A 23,337-nucleotide genomic window follows, 5' to 3' on the forward strand; every position below is an offset into this window, starting at 1 on the left:
ATTTCACTGTTTTGTTGCCACAACTGAGAAGGTTGCCACACAAGCCTCATATCCCTGAATGGTGAGAAATTCCATAGATGATTATGTACTTAGGCTCGTTCCCTTTGGAAAAGAGAACACTGGTGATATGGCATATTTTGTAATGTTTGTGTTATTTACCGAAGCAGAGGTATAGCACAGGAAAGAACACAGAAACGTTCCACTGTTGACATCCCTATACAGAGAGATACTAGACTCACACAAGGCTCTAGCCATGTCACAGCCATGGCTCTCTGCTTTTCCATTTATCCCTTGAAACGTCAGAACCACCCTTTCTTTTTATACTGATAGCCATCCATTACCTTCCTCCAGCTGGGTGGAATGCTCGTTTTGCCCAAGCACTGATGAGCCTGAACAAACCCATTTCCTGACACCCAGAATCTGTCAAGACATATTACCATTCCCTTTTTTCATGTAGGTTGACCTTCAGCGATTAGAGGTCATGTTTCCAACACTCCCCCTCCCACAGCACTGTTAAGAACAAACAACAATGACCTTTTAATTCATGTTAATTCATATTTCTCCCTGAAATTTATCCATTTCTTTTTCCTGTTTTTAGGAATGTAGAGTCTGTTTTGAATAAGTTTAGTTTTGATCACAGAGAAGTTCAAAGATGGGAGGAGCAGGAAGAGAGGTTCTGGAGAATGTCAGTATTTTAGTCTGTAGATGCTCAGAAGTAGGCAATGCCTTCGTAAACCTTTCTATCTTCCTGCTAGGGTGCTACCTTTGTTGTACAACATAAAACAGCTGCAAGGGCTGAAGTAACCAAAGGTTGCATTGATTTTTCTACAAAGAGAAATGAAAGAGAATAGAAAGAAATCCCTCTTTTTTTTAAAGGGACGGGGAGAAAATAAAAGTAATCAATGGCTCTATTTACAAAAGTGAATTTAAGAAAAAGAAACTTTGATTTCCATAGCAATGCTACTTCTCCCTCCTCTCCCCAAAAAAGAAAGAACCTGGGAAGTGTCTATTATCCTGAATAGTTATTTTGTCTGTTTCATAGAGAACAGAACAAGTTACAAGAAATGAAAAATGCACAAGATGATTATCACTCCCACCATCTGATCTCACCAGAAGTTGGAAATTAAGCAGGGCTGGTCACAGTTGGTACTTGGATGGGAGACAACCAAGGAAGGATGAATGTTGTCATTCAGAGGAAAGCAATAGAAAACCATCTCTGCTCATCTCTTGACTTGAAAACTCCACGAGGTGAAATTTAATGGGTTGCTAAGAGTCTACTGAAATTTGATGGTACACAATTATTATTTTAAATTAGACAATATTGTTACATGTGGTAACCGACTGCATTTGAAAAAAAGGATTTTGGCATTTCTTCCTGATCATTTCATGTGCCAAGACACATGGTTACCTTAGAGAAACTGTTAGACTCCTGAAAGTTTTATTAAGGCAATGAACTGCAACAAAATTATACTTTTAAAGCTGTCCAAAAATAGCCAGAGCATGGTATATTAGGATAAAAAGAGGACATCTATGACTATTGCCAATTGGTTTCTTACATTTAATTCTAGTTATAAGAAGGGAAATTCCATCTAATAGCATGAAATTAATACTGCTGCAAAGCTTCTATGAGTATTGGGGTAATAGCAGCCTATAAAGCCATCAAATGCAGTGGTTATATCTTTACAGTCTACTATAGAACACTTAAAGATGGATCTGGAATATGCTGAACCAGCAAAAGGTGAATTATGCTGCAACTGATACCACAGACAAAAAGAACAGGGTTCCAAAAATATTAGCAGCCACCAACCATAAAGTGTTCGGAGCTAGGTGGTTGCTTGATTTGTATCATATGGAAAAGTTGCATAAAATAGGTCACTATTGAATAATATGTAGTAGAAGCACTTGAGTCACTACCCTCTTCTTTCAATATGTGGTGGGTTTTATTTATTCAGTAGCAAAATATAACCCTATAATAGAATCTGAATGCCTAGACTAAGATTTGGAGCATATGGAACTTTGTTATCATCATTTACTATACACAAAATTGTGATGTTCTTCTGCTTGGAGTGTTGGACTAGGGCAGGCTTTCTCATCTTTTTTTACTGTTGAGAAACCCTGAAACATTTATCAGGCTTCGAGAAACCTAAGAAGTGGCACAATTGTGCAGAATATGGTTGGGGAGCATACTTGTGTACATGCCTACCTGGGGGCCTTCCCCTTCTAACCCCTCCCCAGGTCCATCATTAACCATTGGGGGGCAGGTCAACATGGCCATCTATGGTCTTATCACCTAATAAATGTTGAACAAATTTTTAAAAATATATTAAATTAAACTCCCACCCATTCCGGAAAACCTTCCAAGGCAATCAAGAAACCCCAGGGTTTCAAGAAAAACTGGCTGAGAAAGCCAGGATTAGGATCTGGCAGAATTTGGGACAAATCCCACAAATCCATGAAACTTACTGGCAACCTTAAGTCAGCATAGCCCAACTCAAAACGCTGTTGGAAGGAATACAAATGAGGTAAGCAGACCTGGATAGTGCCCTGAAGAAAAGGAGGGAAGTGCAAACATACGAAAACAAGAAATCCTTATAAAATAGAAAATGAATTGTTTCATTTTCAAGAAGGTGTGGCCAGGCTTTTCTCCATCTTCGTCAGGCCCAGCTACTAGCCCCTTATCTGTCTCCTGACCACCTAGCCACTGTGATCCATGCGACGGTTACCTCCAGAATAGATTTCTTTAACTCACTCTATAAAGGCCTACCCTTGTGCCTGATCTGGAAATTACAGCTGGTACAAAATGCGGCTGCTAGGGTCTTCACAGGAACAGCTTGGAGGGCCCATATCCAGCCCATGCTGAGGCAGCTGCATTGGCTACCGATTGCTAGCTGGATCAGGTTCAAGGTTTTGGTTTTAACCTTTAAGGCCCCCCACAGTCTGGGACCCACATACTTGAGGGACCGCCTGATGCCTTATGCCCCCTGCAGGGCGTTATGCACTGCGGGGACTAATTTATTGGTGGTTCCTGGCCCCCTGGAGGTGCGTCTGGCCTCGACCAGGGCCAGAGCCTTTTTGGTCCTGGCCCCCGCCTGGTAGAATGAGCTCCCGGAGGAGCTGCGGGCCCTGCAGGATTTGCCATCCTTCCGCAGGGCCTGCAAAATGTAGCTCTTCTGCCAGTCTTATGCTTGAGGCCAGTGCCCCCGCTTTTTAGATTGGGCCCCCCCTCTACATCTACATAAGGAGTGACCCCTGGTTTCTTGGATAGTTCCGCCGCCATCAGGTAGGGTGGGTTGGGGATTGTTTTAGATGTTTTATGTATTAGGGGTTTTATGGGGGTTTTACATGTTGTTACCCACCGCAAGCCTTAGGGGAGCGGTGGGCTAGAAATCTAATAATAATAATAATAATACTGGATACTGAGTGAAATTATTTATTTATTAATTTATTATTTAATCTGGTATACCACCGTTCACCAAAAGGTCTCACGGCAGTTCACAATAAAACATTAAAATCACATAAAAGCACATAAAAATTAGAGTTGCCAGGTCTGGGTTGGGAAATACCTGGAGACTTTAGTGGCAGAACCAGGAGTGGATGGGATTTGGGGTGGAATGGGACCTCAATGGAATATAATACTGTAAAACCAGGGGATCCTCAGGTCTCACCTGGGGACTGGCATCCCTAACTGAAATAGATGCTTAAGTTTAAAAACAAAATTCCAAACAAAGTAAAGATCTATTTCACTGTGTGTGTGTGTGGAGGGGGGGTGGACAACTTTTTCAAGTGATCTTGCTAGCATGCATAGTTGAATATCTTGATCTTAGTAGGAAACTGTTAGTGGATTCATCTGTAAGGTTATTTAATATTTTAGGAATTGGTTTCTTCCTATGTGATAGTGAGCCACATCTTCAGATTGCTTTTTCAAGGAGGAAGATAACAAAGTTGAAGTACACATGGGAGGTTTGTGTAAACCAGAAAACAACTGAGTGGCTCATAAAACCCTTTAAGTTTCAGAAGAATGTTTATATTTCAACTGGTGGTCAACATAAAGCAAGAAAAAAAAAGTTTCTTGCCTTCAGAATCTTTAATAACAATCATCAAGAACAACCAAAACTAGTATCCCAGATAATAGCTAGTTTCATTGTCAGACTTCCTCAGTTATGTAATAGCAATTGCACATAACCAAAGTCTCTTAAGTAACAGAATAGAAGTCCTAGCACGTTCCCACATGTTTCATATTACTTTTATATGTGTTAAAAGTCACACAATCCTCTAGTACCAAATCTTTCACAGTTGGTGGCTTCAAAAAGATGACAGAGAGACACTGGACTGGTGAAAATCAGGAAACAACTAGTGATTAAAAGTTTCTTGAGTGCTGTTGCAGCATTTGGGTGGGGAGAATAGATGTATTTGACAGCTTGACAGATAACAGTGAACCACTATCCCCATGTTCATGTTGGCGGTGGGGGGGGGGGAATGGCAAACCCCAATCTCCACTCAGGTAATTATTTCTTCCCACAATAAAATGAGCTGCCCTTATAGGCCCATTATGCACGGCCGCCGAAACGGCGATTTCGGGTCACATGGAAAACGCGGAGGGGGAAGACGCGACGCATACCGGTTATGCACGGAACGGGGTGCGACGGCGGCAAAACCCGGAGTGGGAGGTCTCGAGACGTCGATGCGCAGTCCAAAGGAAGCGAGGCTAGCGCGCCGCTGCGTCGGCAAGCTGGCGCCGCGTCGGGCGGCGGAGCCAGGAAGGGCGGAAGCAGGCTGCGCAGGCGCAGTCCTACCGGGTCCGACAGGGACGGGGGGGGGGGACAAGCACCGTAGCCGGCGGCCCCAGAAACACAATGGATAATAGGGTACCGGTGGTGGTGGCCGCACAGGTGGCATCAGCAATCGCTGTCATAGTAGGCGGCGTACTCGGTCTAATGCTGGCGACGGGCACAACTGTCCTGCAGCGCGAGCGGCGACGAAGGAAGCGGAGGCGGCGCCGAGCCGTGCACTCATGGCGCAGATGGGGAACATGGTGGGGTGCCTCTCTGTCTTGGAGGCGAGGTGCCATCCGCCGGTGGCACGTCCTGTCCGCAATGCGGTTCCCGAGGGTCCGCTGGGCTGAACGGCGGAGCCGAGACTGGTGGGAGAACTATGTGACAGCTAGCTGGAGCGACGACCACTGGATCGATAACTTCCGCATGACGCGGAGCACATTCCAGGAGATCGTGACAGCCCTACAGGGGCGGCTGGAGAGACAAGCCACCAACATGAGGATGCCCATCCCCGTGGAGAAACGGGTCGCTATCGCTCTATGGTACTTGGCGACAGGGGACACATATCGAGACGTCGCCCACCAGTTTGGTGTTGGGGTCGCCACGGCGGGGGAGATTATACGGGAGGTGTGCCTAGCGATGGAAGCGGAGCTGTACCGGACGGTAGTGTGTCTGGGAGACGGGGTCGGCGAGGTAGGTAGACAAGGCAGGGCACAGTGGCGGCCAGGGGACCAAGGGGCGCTATTCCCGCAGCCTAACGCCCCCTTCCATCCACAGATCATGGATGGGTTCGGCCGCCTAGGGTTCCCGCACTGCATCGGGGCCGTGGATGGCTGCCACATCCCCATCCGTGCCCCCGGGAGGCGCTACGACGAATACGGGAACAGGAAGGGCTTCTGTTCGGTCATCCTCCAGGGGACGGTGGATCACACAGGCCGTTTCATTGACGCGGAGGCAGGCTGGGGTGGTCGGCGGAACGACGCCTTCGTTTTCCAGCAGTCTAACCTACGCGTTGCCATGGACGCTGGAGCGTACGTCCCGGGGAACCCCACCGTGACGATGCAGGGGGTTCGCGTGCCAGCCCTCATAGTTGCCGATGGGGCCTATCCCCAACGCCGGTGGCTCATGAAGCCCTATGCCCCCCCACGGAATGCGGTGGAGGCGTACTTCAATGGCCGTCTTTGCCGGGCACGCAATGTGGTGGAACGGGCGTTCGGCCGTCTGAAAGGACGCTGGCGATGCCTGCTGTCCACCCTCCAGGCCGCCATAGTGAACGTGACCCCGGTGATCATAGCCTGTGTCATCCTGCACAACATCTGCGAGGCACACGGCCATGAACTCCGTCTGGAGATGCCGCCCAGGGACACCATTGAGGTCGAGGAGGAAGGGCTGCCCAGTCGGCGGGAGCGGCTGCGCACACGGCAGCAGGGGCAACGCGTCAGGGACGCAGTGGCTGCCTACATGTTCGACCGCCGGCCACGGAGGGGCGCCAGGTGAATGACGGACACGTGACACAGGGGAAGGTAAGGGCCACCCCACTGACGGGACGGCCATTTATTTGTCACCGGTTTACAAGCGCCGGGGCCCGCGGCCTCCCCGGGGCCGGCGTCGGCCCCCCGTGGCAGCGCCCCTGGCTCGCCCCCGCGCACCGCGGCGTGGAGGGGTGTCCTCGACGCCGTCTACCCCGTTCGCCGCCCCCTCCCCCTGTGCCATGGCGACCGGAGCCTCCACGAGCCCAGGAATGGGAGCTGCAAGGGGTGGCTCGGCCGGTGGGATGACAGCGGCGGGGACAGGGGCGCCATCCATGGAAGTCATCCGCTCCAGGGCTGTCGCTATGCGGTCCAGGACTCCTGTAGCTGTCGCGAAGGTGGCAGCTGGCCCGGCCATCGTCTCCCGGTGCAGGTCCCGGAACTCTGCCCACTCCTGGCGGTCCCGCTCGCCCTCCGCCCTCCCGAGCTCCAGCAGCGTGGCCTGCAACTGGCGACGCTCGTCCAAGTCCTCCTCCCCCTGCTCCAGAAGCCGTTCCCCCACAGTGGTGAGGAGGGCGACGCGGCGGCGGCGCCTGCGTTCCCGTTGTAGCCGCTCCTCGGCAGAGAGCGCCCCGAGGTCCAGGGCCGGCCCCTCCCCTTCTTCGCCGCCATCGCCGTCCCCACCGCCTCCACCTGCATGTGAATAGGTGTGTTGTGGTGGGGAACGGCCGTCCCAGCGCCCCCCCTGTCCCTCTGCGCCATCGCACGCACCTGCAGAGTCCTCCCCCTGTCGCTCGGACTCGGAGGCCACGTCCGGGGAGACTGGGCTTCTGTCCGGGGCATCCCCCCATGCTGCACCTATGGGCGACATGAAGGGCGGCGCCTTGGCCCGGGGTGGCAGTCCGCCGTCGGGCCAAAACACCTGGGGAGCCGGCTGCTGGCCAGCCCTTCCCACGGCTCCCACACCACCCATCCCACCCGCTTGGCAACCCATGGTACCCGTCGTCTCCTGGGTCCCGGCTGACTCCTCGTCTGTCTGTCCGGCATGGTCGCTGTCCCCCCCAGGCGACACCGGCGCCGTTGATGGCCCTGGTGGGGGTCAGAGACAGGGGTTGGGTTCGGTGGCTGTGGCGTGGCCCCCCCACCCTACTGGCCGGGCGGCCGCCCCCCGGGGCCATTACCTGGCCGTGGCTCCCGCTGCCTAGAGGGCACCCGTGGAGGCTGCGGAGCCCCACCGGCGGATGCCGGTCTCTTCGGTGGACGTCCCCGGCCCGCCCACTCAGCCTCCACCACCTCGGGCGGCCGGGGAACACGGCGCACACTGAGGCTCCGTGCCACCCGTCGCGGCCGCCCACTGCCGCGCGTGCCCAAAATATCAGCCAGCCTCCGGTAGTGCGGGCATGTGGCTGGCTCAGCTCCCGTGCGGTCGTTATGTTCGCGGACACGGTAGTACTCCTGCCGCAGCGCCTTGGTCTTCGTCCGGCATTCCAAGGCGCTGCGAACGACCCCTCGTTCCCGCAGGTCCCTGGAGACCCGTTCGAACACCTCACGGTTCCTGTGGGACGCGTGCAGGGCCTCCTGGATGTCCGGGGCGCCCCAGACCTCCAGCAGAGCCACGACCTCATGCTCCCTCCAGCTACGGCCCCGTCCCCCCTGCTCGCCCGTGCTTGCCGATGCCGACGAGCTAGGGGTCGGGTAGTCGTCCGCTGGGGCAGGTGGCACCTCGGGCGCTGGGGCAGGGGTCTGTGGACGGCGCGCTGCCATGGCCTCCCTGCTCGCTATGGCCGCGTGCTCTTGCACTAACCAGGTGGCCGGCAACGGGGTCTACACGGCGTGGCCAGGGAGCACGGGCACCGTGGCCGGCGATAGGCGGTCGTGACACGCGTCAGTGCGTCCGGGGGATGCCGGCTTCCCAGGAACGTCGGGGGCGGTCCCCGTCCCCCTCGCGATACTGTCGGCCGGACGCCAGGGGGGCGTGGTGGGAAGGGGCGGTCCCTGGGAGGGGCTGGTCACTTTCGACCATGCTGCGAACGTGGAGGGAGCGGCGTGACGGAGCCCGATGGCAATGCCGGGCTGTGGAGCTCTTTTTGCTCCACTGCCTGGCGATGGGCGCGTCACGTCGCCTCATGACCACGCCGCAGCTGGTCAACTGTTATGACCTGTTCCGAGCGGCCTCGGAGTATCTCGAGGCCGCCGGATACTCCCGCACACCCCGCCAGTGCCGGGAGAAATTCGAGCGGCTGAGGGCAGCCTTCTTTGCGGCTCTGAGAGCCATCGCTGCCGGGTCCCCAGGACCACCTCCGCCCCACGCAGACGTCCTCGACCTGATGTGGGCGGAGGCTGGGGCTCCCCTCTGGATGCTACGCCAGCAGGAGGGTGTGTATGACGGCAACGGGCGACTGTGCGGACCCGGGCCACATGCCTGGCCGTTCTGCGCTCCCTTGCCGTCATGGCCCTGTAGGGACCTCTGGTACCGGTACCGCTCTCACCGGGTGCCTTTCTTCCCTACTTGCAGGGGATGCTTCAACGGACTGCTCTGCTGCCGGACCCTCCTCGCCGCCCACGTGAGCTGCCGCCGGCGACCTCCCGCTGCCCTGAAGCTGGACTTTGGGGGGGTTCGGGTGTCCCCTTAGTTGCCTCCCAGTTCGCCCCTCCCCTTGTTTGCTGCCCCGGTCCGTCCGTCCCCTAGGTCGTCCCCTTTCGCACTGTTTCCCCCCTCGCGTGTCCTGTTTTCTCGTCCCCCGGTTTGCACTGTACTTTCACTGTTTTTTATCTGCACTTTTATACTGTTTTTTATCTGCACTTTTATACTGTTTTTTAACTATTTTATAAAGTTTGTATGTTTCACCCGCACCCTCGTCTCTGGTGTCGTTTGTGGTTGTGGGGGGGTTCGGGGATTAGTGGGTTCTTGGGTGGCCTCTGTGCCGTCCCTCAAAGGACATGCTGCCCCTCTCCCCCGCTGGAGCTCAGCGCCCCAGCCCGTTGCCTCCAGGGCTCCCCTGCTTCCCCTCCCCTTTTTTGTGATCTCCGGCCGCTTTCTGTCCCCGTTCCCTTTGGTGCCCTCCGCTGCGTTCCAGCAGCCGCTTCGCTTGTGACTCTGGGGGCTGAACCCGGAACTCCTCGATTATGCACGTGGCGGCTTCGACGCCACGTCTGATTGGACCCTGGTTGTTAAGGAAGCTGCGGTTTCTTCCGCGTTCCGCTAACGCGACTTTTCCGGCGGCGTGCGTCGAATCTGCAGCCCGTTGCCGCCGGCACCGTGCGTTATCGGTGATTTTAGTCGCCGCCATTCCACCCCGAATGTGCGTTAAAACGCCCGTGCATAATGGGTCATAGTGTGGTTTCTTTGTTATAACGTGATGCACACTATCCCACTCTGTCACTGTTAAATCTGTTGGCTTTAACTCAGCCTTGGAAATTCTGCAGAAGTTGTAGAGCCCCCTTTTCTTTAAATCTGTCAGCAGTAGCACTGAGGGGTCTTTAACAACCAACAAATAAAATATTTTATTTTACAAGGAAGAATAGGGCTGTTGGAATGAGGAGTCAAGCTTTTTCAACACAAACAGATATTATTGTCAGAAGTTCTGAGTTAAAGGCTTTAAAATAGTTAAAAGTTGTTTCTTTCAGATCTTGTTTTCTTTTAAACTGAGATGCTGTGTTACTGTGTTTGTCCAAAAACACATCCATTTTTCTTTTAGCTTTTTGAGTTCTACTCAGTTGTCCTGGCTTCTAGAAGGTGGCCATTCTTGGATAGTGCCACCACTCCCCCCCCCCTCCTAGAAGTACCAGTATCCCACTCACTACTGAGGAATCTGTAACATTTTTTTACACACCAGTCTGTGGAAATCCTTCCACCAGATTTCCTCTTCTTAATTGGGCAGGAGACCCTCCTTCTCTTCTTAGAAGAATTCTCCTTCCAATTTGGCCAGAATTGGGAGTATAACCTTACTGCCCAGATACCCACATCAAAATTTTGGGTCCACCTGACCAGACAGTAAAGCTTCAGTTCTCCTCAGATTGAATTTTCAGTTAAGGATCTGACATACTGTCCCCTGAACCAGCACCCAAATGAAAATGAATCTTTCTGCACACACAGCTAACAAATCAATTCCTTCTCAACCAGAGTGCTCAGAGCAGCTGGTCACTCTGACTCTCACTGCCTAGTCCTTAAGGATGTCTCCTCTTTTAGGACCAATGAAACCTACCCATCCTCTATGATGTTCCCCAGTCAATGCTAACACACCACAGCAGCCAGAGGAGCTAAGCCACTGCCAGGAAAGAAACTGCCTGCTAAAGAGGGGGTCTCATTTGCAAGGTCATTTAACATGCTAGGAATTGGTTTCTTTCCCTGTGATAAACAACCAGCTTCTTGCTCAGATTGCTTCTTTGCTTGAAGCCATTATCACAGATCAGTTATCGCATGGCGTAGTTCTCCCTTATCCCTTCTGCCCATCGCAGAACAAGAGAGAAGGGAGGGGGGCTGTGCTGCGATAAGGAAGAGCCATCTCTAATCTTCTTTATTTTTTTTCGATAATGACTTTACACAAACATTGAAGTTGTTTCTTGCCTTTCTAGCAAAGGCAAGAGATCTTATTAAACAGGGCAGCCCAGAGATCTTATTAAACCTGGAAGCCTCCTTTGATGTTCATTATGAATGAGAAATTATCTCATTTGGTCAGTTTACAATATATGTAATATTCTGTAAAGTAGCTATGTAAAATTGCACAGGAATTAAACTGCTGGAATTTTGAGTTGTTTTCCCCCCACCCTGGGAAGCAATGAGAGCCTGATTCTATTTGATAAGATTTTTTAAAAGAATAATGGTGGGGACCCCAAGGGCAGGGTATTTTCAGTGCTATTATCACTGTTTAGTTTCCAGTCAGGGGCAACATTCCTTTTAGCAGTCATAATAAAATACTCTTTAAAAAATCTACCCATTCATTAAGAAGAGTTTCTCTCTTATTTATAAAGAAATAAAGAAAGTAGAATTTAAAATAAGTTGCAAATGTATTTTACTGTACATGGAAAAAATTCTGATCTTTGCTCACAAAAACACTTTCTACCAAGGGACAAAGCTTTGAAATGTGATGGAAATGTTCAAGCCACAATAATAGACATCTAGAAACAGAACATACCCATGGCTGAAGTGGCTAGTTCATGCATCTCTGTATGAGTTGCTGTTCTGACCCTGCCTTCTTATAACCAGTCATCTACAGGTCATTTTGCAGTATCTCTATTTATTATGAATGACAAGCTCATTCAACTGATCCAGATGCAGCCACAATATGTTTGCAGATGAGGTTGCCTTTTGTGGTTATGCATGAGTCCCTGTTCTGAATGGTCTTCCTTTCAGTGATGAGATGGGTCCTAATAAGTGCTTTGTGCACTAACACATAGGCCAGCCTCTTCCAAGGGTGGGTTGGGTTAGTCATGGCTATTCAGGCCACTATTTACTCCTTTAGTGTTCAGAAGTGTCAAAACTGTAGATTGAAAGGGAAATCAAAGTTGTGTGTGAGCTCTTCAAGGAAACAGATCACTTCTTCCCAACTTGTACCATTTGGGTCACTGTGCTAAGAACAGCGATCTGAAAGAGTAATGACCAATCAAATGGAACAGAGGATCCCTGGAGGAAAGAAAGAGGAAGCATGGGGCCTGAAGTAGAAATCTAGGGCAGGTCCTTCACCATGACAGTCTGCCCCCAAAGCTATAGACAGATGGTAGAGTGTATAGAAGTATATGGAATACTGGCATAATGAATGTATTATTTATATCAGTACATAGAATTTAATGGTGATATATCCATTAATAACCATGAATGATGATTAACTAGGCAAAGGCACCTCCTATTTGAGTCTGTATGCCACTGCCATGAAGGGCAAAAGGTGAACAGGTGTATCATTGTCTGTCCACTACCTGTATGCAAAATTAATCAATAAACTAGGGCTCTCAACCTTCCAAACCCTCTGGGAAGTTTGCTCCACCTACACCCCTGCCATACCGCAAATACTAAATCATGAGAAATTTCATACTTAGGCATAACACCAGCTGCTCGGACTCAATCCTTCAATGACTCATCATCACTCTCAACAGATAGCTAACATCTAGTTATAAGGTAAATGTTTATGCTTTTAGCCTGTAGCTTTGTTCTAAGCTTGTCTTTACCTCTCTAAAGGTAGAGATGAGCCCAGAGGGCTGGAAACAGCCAGCATGTGTAGTATTAGCTTCACATATTCCATGATGCACCTGGTGATACAGAAGGGATGAAACCTGATTTCTCCATTATGCTGACAGGTTCTCCAGTCTTATTTTATTTATTTTTATTCATTTAATTTATATAGTGTCCTCACTGTAATGTCTCGGCAGTGTATATAAAACCAGTCAGAACAAAACATACCTTGAACTTTTTTAAACTGTGAGAACAAGTTATGGCAGTCAACATCAAACAAGCTTGAGAGCATTGCACAGTTAAGTAACTGCTGCAGTGAAGAGAGGAGAGAAGAGAGTAGAGACCATGAGCTTGGGGACAATGGAACAGTAGAGTTGCTTTACAGGGATGTGTCCAGGCTGCAAGGAGGCCAACCTCCAGATCAGCCTCAAAAGACTTCAGTCCACCTTCATATTTACCCTCTGCAAAAAACCTAAAGCCACAGGTGTCCCATTCATTTTGCATTTTTGGTCGAGGTGAATTTCCATTCCTATTGGGCATATAAATGGGCAGTGAAGACTGGCACTGTTATGTGACAAACCATACTCTTAAAACTTGTTTGACTTTCAGTTGACATTTTGACAAGACCACAATAGCATCAATTAACTCATCTAATATTAATTAGAATTTCATAAGCATGGCAATCTCGAGGCTTAAATTACTTTATCTGTTAAATCAATGCCTTAATAGGCCATTCATGTTAATTAAGAAATAATTCAGTTTCCAATGGAAGTGTATAATCATTATCATTATTAATTGTTTCAAGTGCTATCCTGTTTTATAGCTACCTTTTAGAAAATTATGGAAAAGACACAGGATGGTCTCAGCTGCAACGTCTCTGTGCCATTTAAATGCAAATCATGCCAACTAATGTGTGACAGGTATTAGACCATGATGCAAAGGAGTGAGAGGTTGGGTAGGCCCTTTCAAGGATTTCTTGGTTGTTTTGAGTTGGTGGAAGAAGGCAGATTAAAGATGAGAGGGGTCAGGAAGAGATATGCAAGCATTTGATATTTAGATTTTGTTCCATTGGGGCATGAGGACAAAGTAGCTTCTTTGTCATCTAGGGCTACTAGCTCCAGCTTGGGAAATTCTTGATGATTTAGGGGTGGAGCGTGGGGAGTTCAGAGGAGGGGCCTCAAAAGAAGAGTCCATCTACCAAATCAACCATTGTCTCCAGATGAAAATCAAAGGTCTGGAGATTAGTTGTAAATCCAGAATCCCAGGCTGCACCTGGAGGTTGGCAACCCTAATCATCATCCAATATGGTAAGTAGGAAAAGGATTGGAGCCGGACAGAGGAGATCTGTAGTCAAATCAATGCTCGGTGTAACAGGTGAAGACTCCTACTCCTGTCCTACACAGGAACTTAGCTAAGGAATTTAGAAGCCCACAGAGGCTACAGCTAAGGGGGGAAAGGAAACTTCTGTTACAAAGCAGTTTAGAGATTACTAAATTATGGTTAAGAAAGAGACCAGGAATAAGTATCTGGTAGCAAGAGAAAAAAGAATAAGAGGTATAACTGGCCAAGATGTGGAGAGTCACTGGCATGAATGTCTGAAAAACTGGGAAAGAGCTCCGGTACAGTAATTTTAGAGCAGGAACTGCTGTCAAAAGACACATGTGAAGGCAGTCTGGAAGAAGGCGGCAAGGAGTGCTTTGGAATTGCTAAATTTTGCTGAAGCCTTTACTTTACATGTTTCAAACAAAGAGTGATCAGAACATGTGCAGGAGTGACAGTTACAAGGGAAAAGTGTAATTGAACTTTTGATGGCCCTGGAAAACAACAACACAAAATGGACTGCCTCACCAATGGAAATTCAGAGCAATGCAGAAAGAGTCCAACACAGAGAGAGAAAAACAACTATCCCAAGTCTAAGGCCATCTACAATTCACAACTTGGGAGAGGTGTGAACTGAGGACTTCACATCTTACTGTGTTAGAACTGCTGCTACATCCTTCCTCATTCCATTCATATGCACTTCCTCAAGATCATGGCTACCAACATATAACAATTCATATGGTCTCTGGTAAATTATATTAAAGATGCTTAAATTCACAATATGCTCCCTTTATTTAGATGCTAGAGGTGTGTGGGAAGCAGGATGGTCTTATCAAGGTCTCCTTATTCTGACTGGTAGCTGCTCTATCACCTACTACTTGTTCTTTTCTGAAACTGCAGATGCCAGGGATTGAGTCTGGGACCTTCTGTACACAAAACAAATGCTCTGCCATTGAAAAGGGGCTGTAGTGGTTCTCCACTCTCTGGGCATGAACCTGATTCTGAATTCAACTTATTATTAGAAATTTTTAATTAAATATTTATATTTAAATTTACAGAAATTTAAGTATATTTTTATATGTTGTAACCTGCCCTGAGCCTTCGGGGAAGGGCAGACTAAAATAATATATTATAATAAATAAAAATAAATAAACCTCACCCATTGAGCCCCCAGAACTGGGATATTTACCTGGTCTGCAGCCATCAGAAGGAAGAGGATAGATGATGATCCACCAAGGCAACTAAAGGGGGGCTTGGCTGATGATGTGGAACAGATTGCATACTTAAGGTAGCCTAGAGAATCAAGGTGAGCAAGACAGCAGCTAATTAAGAAGGCCACCTGACCCAAGGAAAGAAGCCCAGCCATACTAAATCCGTATACAGGGGCAATTGTGTTAATGGGAGAAGGGTAGCTGATTAGCTCCTCGAGGGTAGAACGGAGCAGGACAAAGCCAGAAGGGAGAAACAAAGGGAGGGCTCCACAGGCAAGCTGGGAAGGAAACAACACAATGTCAGATGGTAAAGCTGAATGCTGTTCCAGAGGAGGAGAGAAAGGGCCTGACATATGCTGCCAGTGTCCTCCCAATCTCCAGTTCTGAGGTCTGCAAGGAACCAGCACAGAGAGCATGACAGCTAAGAGGGAGGGAACACTAAAAAGGGAGAGCTCACAATTGCATAGAATCATTTTGATCCATCTTTAACTATGGGAGACTATGTCAGGAGCAAAGACTGTTCTGACAACAGCAGTCCAGGAGAAGTGTTTAATTTTGGACACTATGGAGCATCACTGGAAATCCTTGCTTTCCATCTACACTGACCCAAAGCAATGAGAATCAAACCTCTTTCTATTTTAGTAGCTTCATTCATTTTTAGAGCTGTGTTCCTGGGCTCTGCTTCTCAATGGGATGAACTGGAACAAAATGTGGAAAGAAAATGGATTTCATATAGACATAGTGCTATGAAACATTTATCTTTGGGGTTGATACATTGTTTGGTCTTGAGGTTTTGGTTTTATTTTTTGGAGGGATTTGCTGGTTTGCAAAAAAAATGACTTTATTTTATAACAATCCAGTTTAACTTTCAAGTCAAGGTTAAGTGATTTCGTTTAGTGTTTTCCTACTGAATTCAGAGTCTTCATATCACATCACAAAAGAATATATTTTGCAAGCACCTAGGTGCTGAAGTTTATGGCTCAACAGTAATATCAGAGAATGCACAAATGGAGTTTAGGCAGGTAGAAATGATCCTTTTACCACTGAAAAAGGAATCTCATAAGAATACCATTTACCTTTCTTCTGGCAGATACAATTAGATGCATGCACCTGGAATTGGTGGAGAATTAGTGACTCTTTAATTAACGTTCCTTGGGATGCAGTGTTTTAAATACAAACCCATTTATCACGAAGTAGTTTTCATTTGTAATCTCTTTCAGTTTCCTTTTATTACATATTTTCCCTAACAACTGCAACTTCTCAATTTTTGTCTCCACTTTTCACATAGAAAATTTTTCCCCATGCTCCTGACCATCTTATTCAAGAATGAGAATAAACAAACATACCCTTTTAAATTTATTTTATGTTTTCTATGTTGCCTTTTCTTTCTGCCTTTCTTTTATTATTGCTGCTACATTTTATATATTCCATTTATGCCACTCAAGTATGTCTGACATAAAACAACACTGGGGAAAAATGTTAACTTTTAGAAGAAAAAAGATGGCACAAAATTAAAACTCATAGGGACCATTGTCAAACTGCCTTTGTGTTCCATTTTAGTCTCTAGTTTCTATTGGATTTTTTTCCTATCATTTCAGATAGACCCATTTTAGTAACTGGATACTAGCATAATTTATTAACTGTTCATACATACCCACTAGCATTGGGCTAGCAAAGCATGGTTGAGCTGGTTTTGAGGGAAACTGCTTTATTTCATTTTCTACCCCTTCTTTGTGCTTTGGAATCTCTGTGGTATGTTGTTCAAAATGTCAGTAATGCATCCTACAATGCTGCTCTTCCCCCGCTCTTTTTTACCATCACCCACAGTCTTAAAAAAAAAAACACCCATTCTTCACGGCTCTAGGCGGTTTACATGGAACATTCCAACAATCTATAACATTATACAATGGCCGTAGCACTTCAGGCATGGCTGAATAACAAGGAAATTTGCTGTATGAAACCCTGTCCCTGTACTCAAAATCGGGCCAACAACAAATAACAAGTAGTTTAGAATGGTAATGTGAAAAATCTTCTGGTTCAGTTGTTTCCAAACATTACAGTCCACATGTACTGGGAACTCAACAACTGTAAATTTCTTTGTGTACTTTGCATGCCATGTTGTCCAAAAAGAGCAACACTGAGTTTTTAGCCTTAGCACATGTGAAGCTCAATCCTGAGAAATCACTGTTTCACACAGCATGTACAGAAATTACATATACACAGCAAAATCCACCCATAGCCCCTTTCAGACAATATCTCAGATTATTAGGATATTAGGATGATACACACTGCAGTTATGGGTAATGATACCATCTAAACACCACTAATCAAACAGCAGTTTTTAAGCTGAACCAGCAATGATGAGTGATCTCTATTTAAAAAGTCATAAATGGATTTTATTGCCCAGCACCTTGCTACCTGTTTCAGCAGAGCAATAGAGTGGTTGCTAAGATACATCTGCCACTGAGCAATCATAACACCCTTGTTTCAAATACAAATAACCAGAGTTCTCTTGCAGAGTATATTCTCTTTCCAAAAGCCCTAGGAACCCCTTTACGTACTATCGTTACCTAAAACGCTATTTATAACCTGAATGTTCCCCACAAACAGATTTCCATATGGACAAAAAATCTGCTCCTTTAAGAGCAGCTGAGACTTGCTGAATGTGCCAAATGTCACTCACCTTTGTCACTTCACAAGTGATAAATACAGTTATTCTCCATGTATGGAGATCAGTTCTGGAACCATCCATGAACCCATGAACACACAGAGGAGCAGTCAAGTGAATTGGGCATGCATCAACAGCTGCAGCCCTTTTCAGTTAAACAGTAAAGACATTGCTAAAGTCAGGCTGTTGTATATATGGCCAATTGGTACAATCCTTTCAATGTACAAGGCAGAGTGCAAAGAAAAACTAATGGACTATCATCTGCACAGAACTTCCATGCAGACCACTTCTTAGTATCAAATTCTGGTTGTCCTTCAAAGAATTTTCATCAGAGTGAAGGACAGAAATTTTTTCCAGTAGAAAAATGCAAAATTTTGAGCAAGTACTGGAAAGAAACCTATGAAATATTGTCAGTTTTAGAATGAGTGAAATGGTTTTAAAGACAAGGTAGGCATGCTGTAGACACATGCAGCTCTTCAATCCAAGATGCATTTCTGCACCTAGAAAGATACTTGACCTAAATGAGGGGAGCATGCAGGGTTTCCATTGCTGCTCAACAGTGCCATCCCTTCTATTGGTTGTCCTTTTGACCAGATGTACAGTAAATCTTTTCATCTTTTCTACAAACCACTGTGACACATTTTCCCATAGAATGTGTAAAAATAGCTTACTGCTGGAGGGATTAAAAAAACACACACAAAAAAAAAAAACAGTAGGAGGTACAGCAGAAACTGCACCAAAACCTCAGAGAAAAACTGAAAAGTTTCATTGAGAATTTCGCTCATTGAGAACTTCAGTGGTTGACAAACACATTAGGACTTCAATATCTATATTATTTTTATAGCATCTAGATATAATAAATTATGTAACTTTGACTAGGTGAGGATCATGAGACTCCAGTTCACCAAGGTGGTAGCAGGACTGGAAGCCACAGCTTCAGCATTACCAGCAGGATGCTCTGATCAAGTAAGAGAGGTAGTTTTGATCAATTCAAGTGGATAGCCATGTTGGTCTGAAGGAGCGCAACAAAATTTGAGCCCAGTGGCACCTTTAAGACCAGCAGAGATTTATTCAAAGCATGAGCTTTCATGTGCAGGCACACTTCCTCAGACAATGGAACAAAGATCAGAACAGTACAGTTATAAGGGGAAAGTAGATTAGTATCAAATCAGTAAACAGCATCATAAGACCAAATATGCAGTAGGTAATTCTTTTTTAGAAAAGCAAATCAGTCCTTTGGGTTCAGTTGTCATTCACAAAAATATTGAGGCAATAATGGCAGACACTTTCCCAGTTGTGAAAAGAAATAATTAAAAGTGACTTGTTGTTAGCCCCATCCATCTCCACCCAAGCATTTTCTAGTAAAGAATTATCATATTTGGACTTAGGCTGATTACTAATTTGCTAATAATTTACTTTTTTACTCTTACTCTTATGGTCCCTGTCATCTGAGGAAGTGTGCATGCACATGAGAGCTCATGCCTAGAATAAATCTTTGTCTTAAAATTTCCATTGGACTCAAATTTTGTTTAGCTTTGATCACGTATGAGAGGCAATGTGGTGTAGTGTTGAAGAGTGTCAGGCTCTAATCTGGAGAAGCAGGTTTGATTCCCCATTCCTCCACAGGCAGATGGGTGACCTTGGGCTAGTCATAGTAGAGCTGTTCTCCCAGAGCAGTTCTGTTAGAACCTTTGCAGCCCCACCTACCTCACAGGGTAGCCACTTTGAGCCTCCGGTGGCTAGTAAAAAGCAGAATATAAAAAAACAACTCTTTTTCTTAAGGCAGAATCACAACGTCCCCGCATAGCTTGTGTAGGGCTCTAATTTATTTCCTCAGCCTTGTTAGTTGTACTGTGCCCTCACCAACTTCACACCAACTCAAACATATTTTAAACATGATCCTAAATTGCAGATAATTCAAAAGATGTTGCTGGTCACAACATCACCTTGTAAATTGCTCCTGCATGTGAGGGCTGTCTTAAAACCTCATCACAACATATCAGGGGGAGAAAATCCTTAAGTAACATTTGCCATTTCTTTATTACTATATTGCATGCTTTAAAAATAGTCAGTAAATCAATAGCAGACATTGTACAAGTTATCAATCATCCTTTTTGTACAAAGGCTCCAAGATGCCCAACAGCTGAAACATGCTTTTATCTGAATTAAAATTGGAGATGTTTCCCTATGAAAGATATGCCCAGAATATGATTTACATAGCAATGCAGTAGATGCCCTCAACAGAAAGCCATTCCATTGGTGTACCTCCACACTGGGTAAGCTTGGCCTAATTTAATTATCCCTATTTCAGAGTCAATGAGACTTGCCAGCCAGGAGTTTTCATTGTTTATTCCTCTCAGCCCAGTCATGGTTGTCTCAAGTCATGCTAACACAGACCTTGTACACGGCTTTAGAAATATCAATATGAGAATCGAGACCCTTCCCAAATGTACAGAAGTACATAGATTATTTTTAAGCAATCCATGAGGAGTTTGTTGGATCAGAGCAGTGATTCATCTCGTCCAGCATCCTGGAAGGCCAACAGTCAAGTCATTGGAGCCTGATGTTTCCTCCCAGCTCTGGTATTCAGAAGTTTACTTTCTCTATACATGGAAGTTCCCTTTAATCATCACAGATAGTAGCCATTGATTGATTTATGCTCCATGAGTCCATCTAACCCCATTGGAGAGTCATCCATGTAAGTAGACATTACTACATCCATTGACAATGGTTTCCACATATAAGAGTACCATAAGCCAGAGGTGGCCAAACTGTGGCTCTCTATGGACTACAATTCCCATGAGCCCCTGCCAGCAGAGTTTGGCCACCCCACTATAGGCTGATTTAATGCAGCTCACTTCCAAACCAGCCAGGTAAACAGGCAACAGGGACCAGGTGTGTTAGGACAGGGAAGGCTGTCAGTACCTGCCCAATTAAGTGTAGTCCATATAATGGGTCAAATGGCAGGCCAATGGGAAAGGCATCCTGTCTCCTCCAGACTGTGTAGGAGAGACTTATTTGTTATTATTTAATTCCAATTATTGGCTAACTCTCTCTGACAGCAGTCTCAGGCTAGCAACATTAAAAACCCAAACATGGAGGGCATTGAAACATTTATAACTAACTATTAGAATTCCTAAAACTCAATGCCCTTTGAAATGCTCAAACACTGGCTTTTGCTGGATTCTGCCCAATGCATTTGTTGAAGACTTTACAGTTTGTTTTGCTTTATATTACAGCAGATGATTTCATCACTCCAAGGACCGATCAAGGGCCAATTCTCCCACCCCCAAAACTGACCCTAGGCATGTGGCAAATTCAGATGGCGTTCCTGCTGATTGCTTTGTGGCCCGATCAACTTTCAGCACCTGATGAGTTGACTAGAAAATAAAAATAATGACAGGTGCTGAACATTTATCTGGGCCAGGAATATAACTGTTGGACAACTGCTTGCTTTAGTGCCAGCTATGAGATGCTTCTAATAGTCCCTGGGATCATGAGTCCATTTGGGTTGATATGAATCAACTGCCTGAGAAACTATGGGAAAACTAGTCTGTGAGTGGATGGCATAGCAGTTCAAGCACACACTTTGAAGTTCTTTTGTTGCAGATATTATTTGCAGGTTTCTTTTCAGATGCTATCCACACAGAACCCCATGTTGTTCTTTAAATGCATTTCAAAAAATCCACTTAAGAGATGTGGCAGGAGACATTTAATGGGGAACATGGGGGCAAAGTGACATAGCCCCACTGCCATCTCCTAGGTATTCTGTTGGGCTGGAGTTTGTGTTCTACATTTTCATCGATTTTCAGTTTGTACTACTGAACTCTCGGTATGCGCCTGCATTTTGTGCTGTGTTCTTTTGTAACAGCCTATGGCTAGAACAACTAAAGAATGTCATTGTTAGCTCCTGAAACAGTTTTGGTATCAAAACTCTAAACTGCACCCTCTATGTGGTCAGTGTTTCATGCGCACCGGCTCAGGTTCAAAGGAAAAGCAGAGAAGTGCTCAGTATGGTCGGGGACCAAAGGATGCCAGCAGGGTCCAGATGGCTATGAAATCTTACCCAGATACAGGTTTCACAACCAAGATAAAGCAAAATCTGGCCACATGTGCCAGTTATCTCACAAAAAAATCTATAATCTGAGCTATCTTGGTTTGTTGAGGTGTCAGCCTTTCTTGACTGTATTTAATGGTGGCAGATGTTTAATAAGGATATGAGGAAGAAGAGTTGGTTCTTATATGCCACATTTCTCTACACAAAGGAGTCTCAAAGCAGCTTATAATCGCCTTCCCTTTCCTCTCCCCGCAACAGACACCCTGAGAGGTAGGTGGGGTTGAGAGAGCCCTGATATTCCTGCTGGATAAGAACAGCCTTATCAGTGCCCTGACAAGCCCAAGGTCACCCAGCTGGTGGAGGAGCATGAAATCAAACCCAGCTCACCAGATTAGAAGTCCATGCTCCTAACCACTACACCAAGCTGGCTCTGTTGATAGATACTTATGTGCTAGTAGAACATTCCCTTATATAGACCACCCCTTCCCACAAACGGGCTCAGGACAGTTCACAACTTATAGTCAGAGAAAAGGCAATCTAAAACATAATAAAACAATTGTAAAAAAAACAATTTTTGCTGTTTTCTCTCCCCCCCCCCCATTATCTTGCATTCTGTCTTACACCACGGAGGGTAGTCTCCGGGGGGGGGGGGGTACTTGAGTGGAGAGAAGGGCAGGAAGAAGGAAAATGGAGGGAAGCCCATAGATGTTCCTCAGCCATCAAACAACAGTGGCCCCATTGGATTTTCAAGGCAAAGGATGTTCAGGAGTGGTTTGCTATTGCATGTCTCTGCACCATGACCCTGCTCATCCTTGGAGGTCTCCAATCCAAATATTAGCCAGGCCTGACCTGGCTTAGCTTCAGAGATCTCACACAATCAGGCAAGCCTGGGCTATCCAGACATACCTGCTATTCAGTAATGTTGTGATTTCCTGCAGTGCAGCAAAACAAGTTTATGAAGATAAGAATTTATTTTTTTAAAAAGCTCAATCAGAACACCCAGCTTACATTCTGGAGAAAGTCAGGCAAGTTTAAGTGCATAGCACTAACACTGCAAGGCAAATAACAAAGTGAATCAATGAAGAAATCGATGCCCTTTGCTATTGATTAGTCTGATGTCAAATTTTATTAGAAGAGGATTTCTGAGATGAGGATTAGCATTTCACATAATTGCTAATGAAGCTGCAGCATAACTAAATTACCAGAACCTTCTCTCTGGTCCATGAATGCAATGACACTTTAAAAACTGAACCTGGAATCATTTCCAGAGTTCATTGCAATTAGCACCACTTCCAAGGGAGAGGGGAAAGGCATCGCTGTTGCAGACCAACACATTTTCATTTGTGATATGTCAGAAGTTAGTGTTTCTCTCAACATTCTCATGTCAGTCATTTAATAATTGGTCTGGAGCCAAGGCAAAATAATAAAGGAAACAAAGAGATCTTCAGTAGCCAGTTACCTTCCTTGTGAAAAGATGAGCTACCATCTATAGGAATGGGTCAGGTTGACAATCGAGTAGCTGGTGATCTCCTGGGGTTACGACTGATCTCCAGGAAACAGAGTAGGAAGGTAGATTCTATGACATTGTACCCCACTGAAGTTCCTCACCTCACCAAACCCTGCCCTCCTCAGGCTCCACTCCCCTGCCCCCCCCCAAAAAAAACTTCCAGTAGT

At 46.2% G+C, this 23,337-nt stretch overlaps 2 protein-coding genes across 7 annotated transcripts in view; one reads left to right on the plus strand and one right to left on the minus strand.

Annotated features, from left to right (window-relative positions):
* Positions 1–23,337, minus strand: part of SGCZ (sarcoglycan zeta) — a 629,523-nt gene that overhangs the window by 484,214 nt on the left and 121,972 nt on the right. The window lies entirely within an intron of this gene.
* On the plus strand, positions 4,951–7,325 carry LOC143819629 (uncharacterized). Its single transcript, XM_077301477.1, has 2 exons — positions 4,951–5,465; positions 5,550–7,325. The coding sequence occupies exons 1-2, from the start codon at positions 5,094–5,096 to the stop codon at positions 6,267–6,269; spliced, it is 1,092 nt and encodes a 363-aa protein (XP_077157592.1). The 5' UTR covers positions 4,951–5,093; the 3' UTR covers positions 6,270–7,325.

Source organism: Paroedura picta, chromosome 10 (assembly GCF_049243985.1).
Source record: "Paroedura picta isolate Pp20150507F chromosome 10, Ppicta_v3.0, whole genome shotgun sequence".
Lineage (NCBI taxonomy): Eukaryota > Metazoa > Chordata > Lepidosauria > Squamata > Gekkonidae > Paroedura > Paroedura picta.

Coding starts and splice junctions, on each gene's coding strand:
- LOC143819629 (XM_077301477.1), top strand. CDS start 5,094: ATGCGGTTCCCGAGGGTCCGCTGGGCTGAACGGCGGAGCCGAGACTGG. Junction 5,466..5,549: donor TGGGAGACGGGGTCGGCGAG/GTAGGTAGACAA, acceptor TTCCATCCACAG/ATCATGGATGGGTTCGGCCG.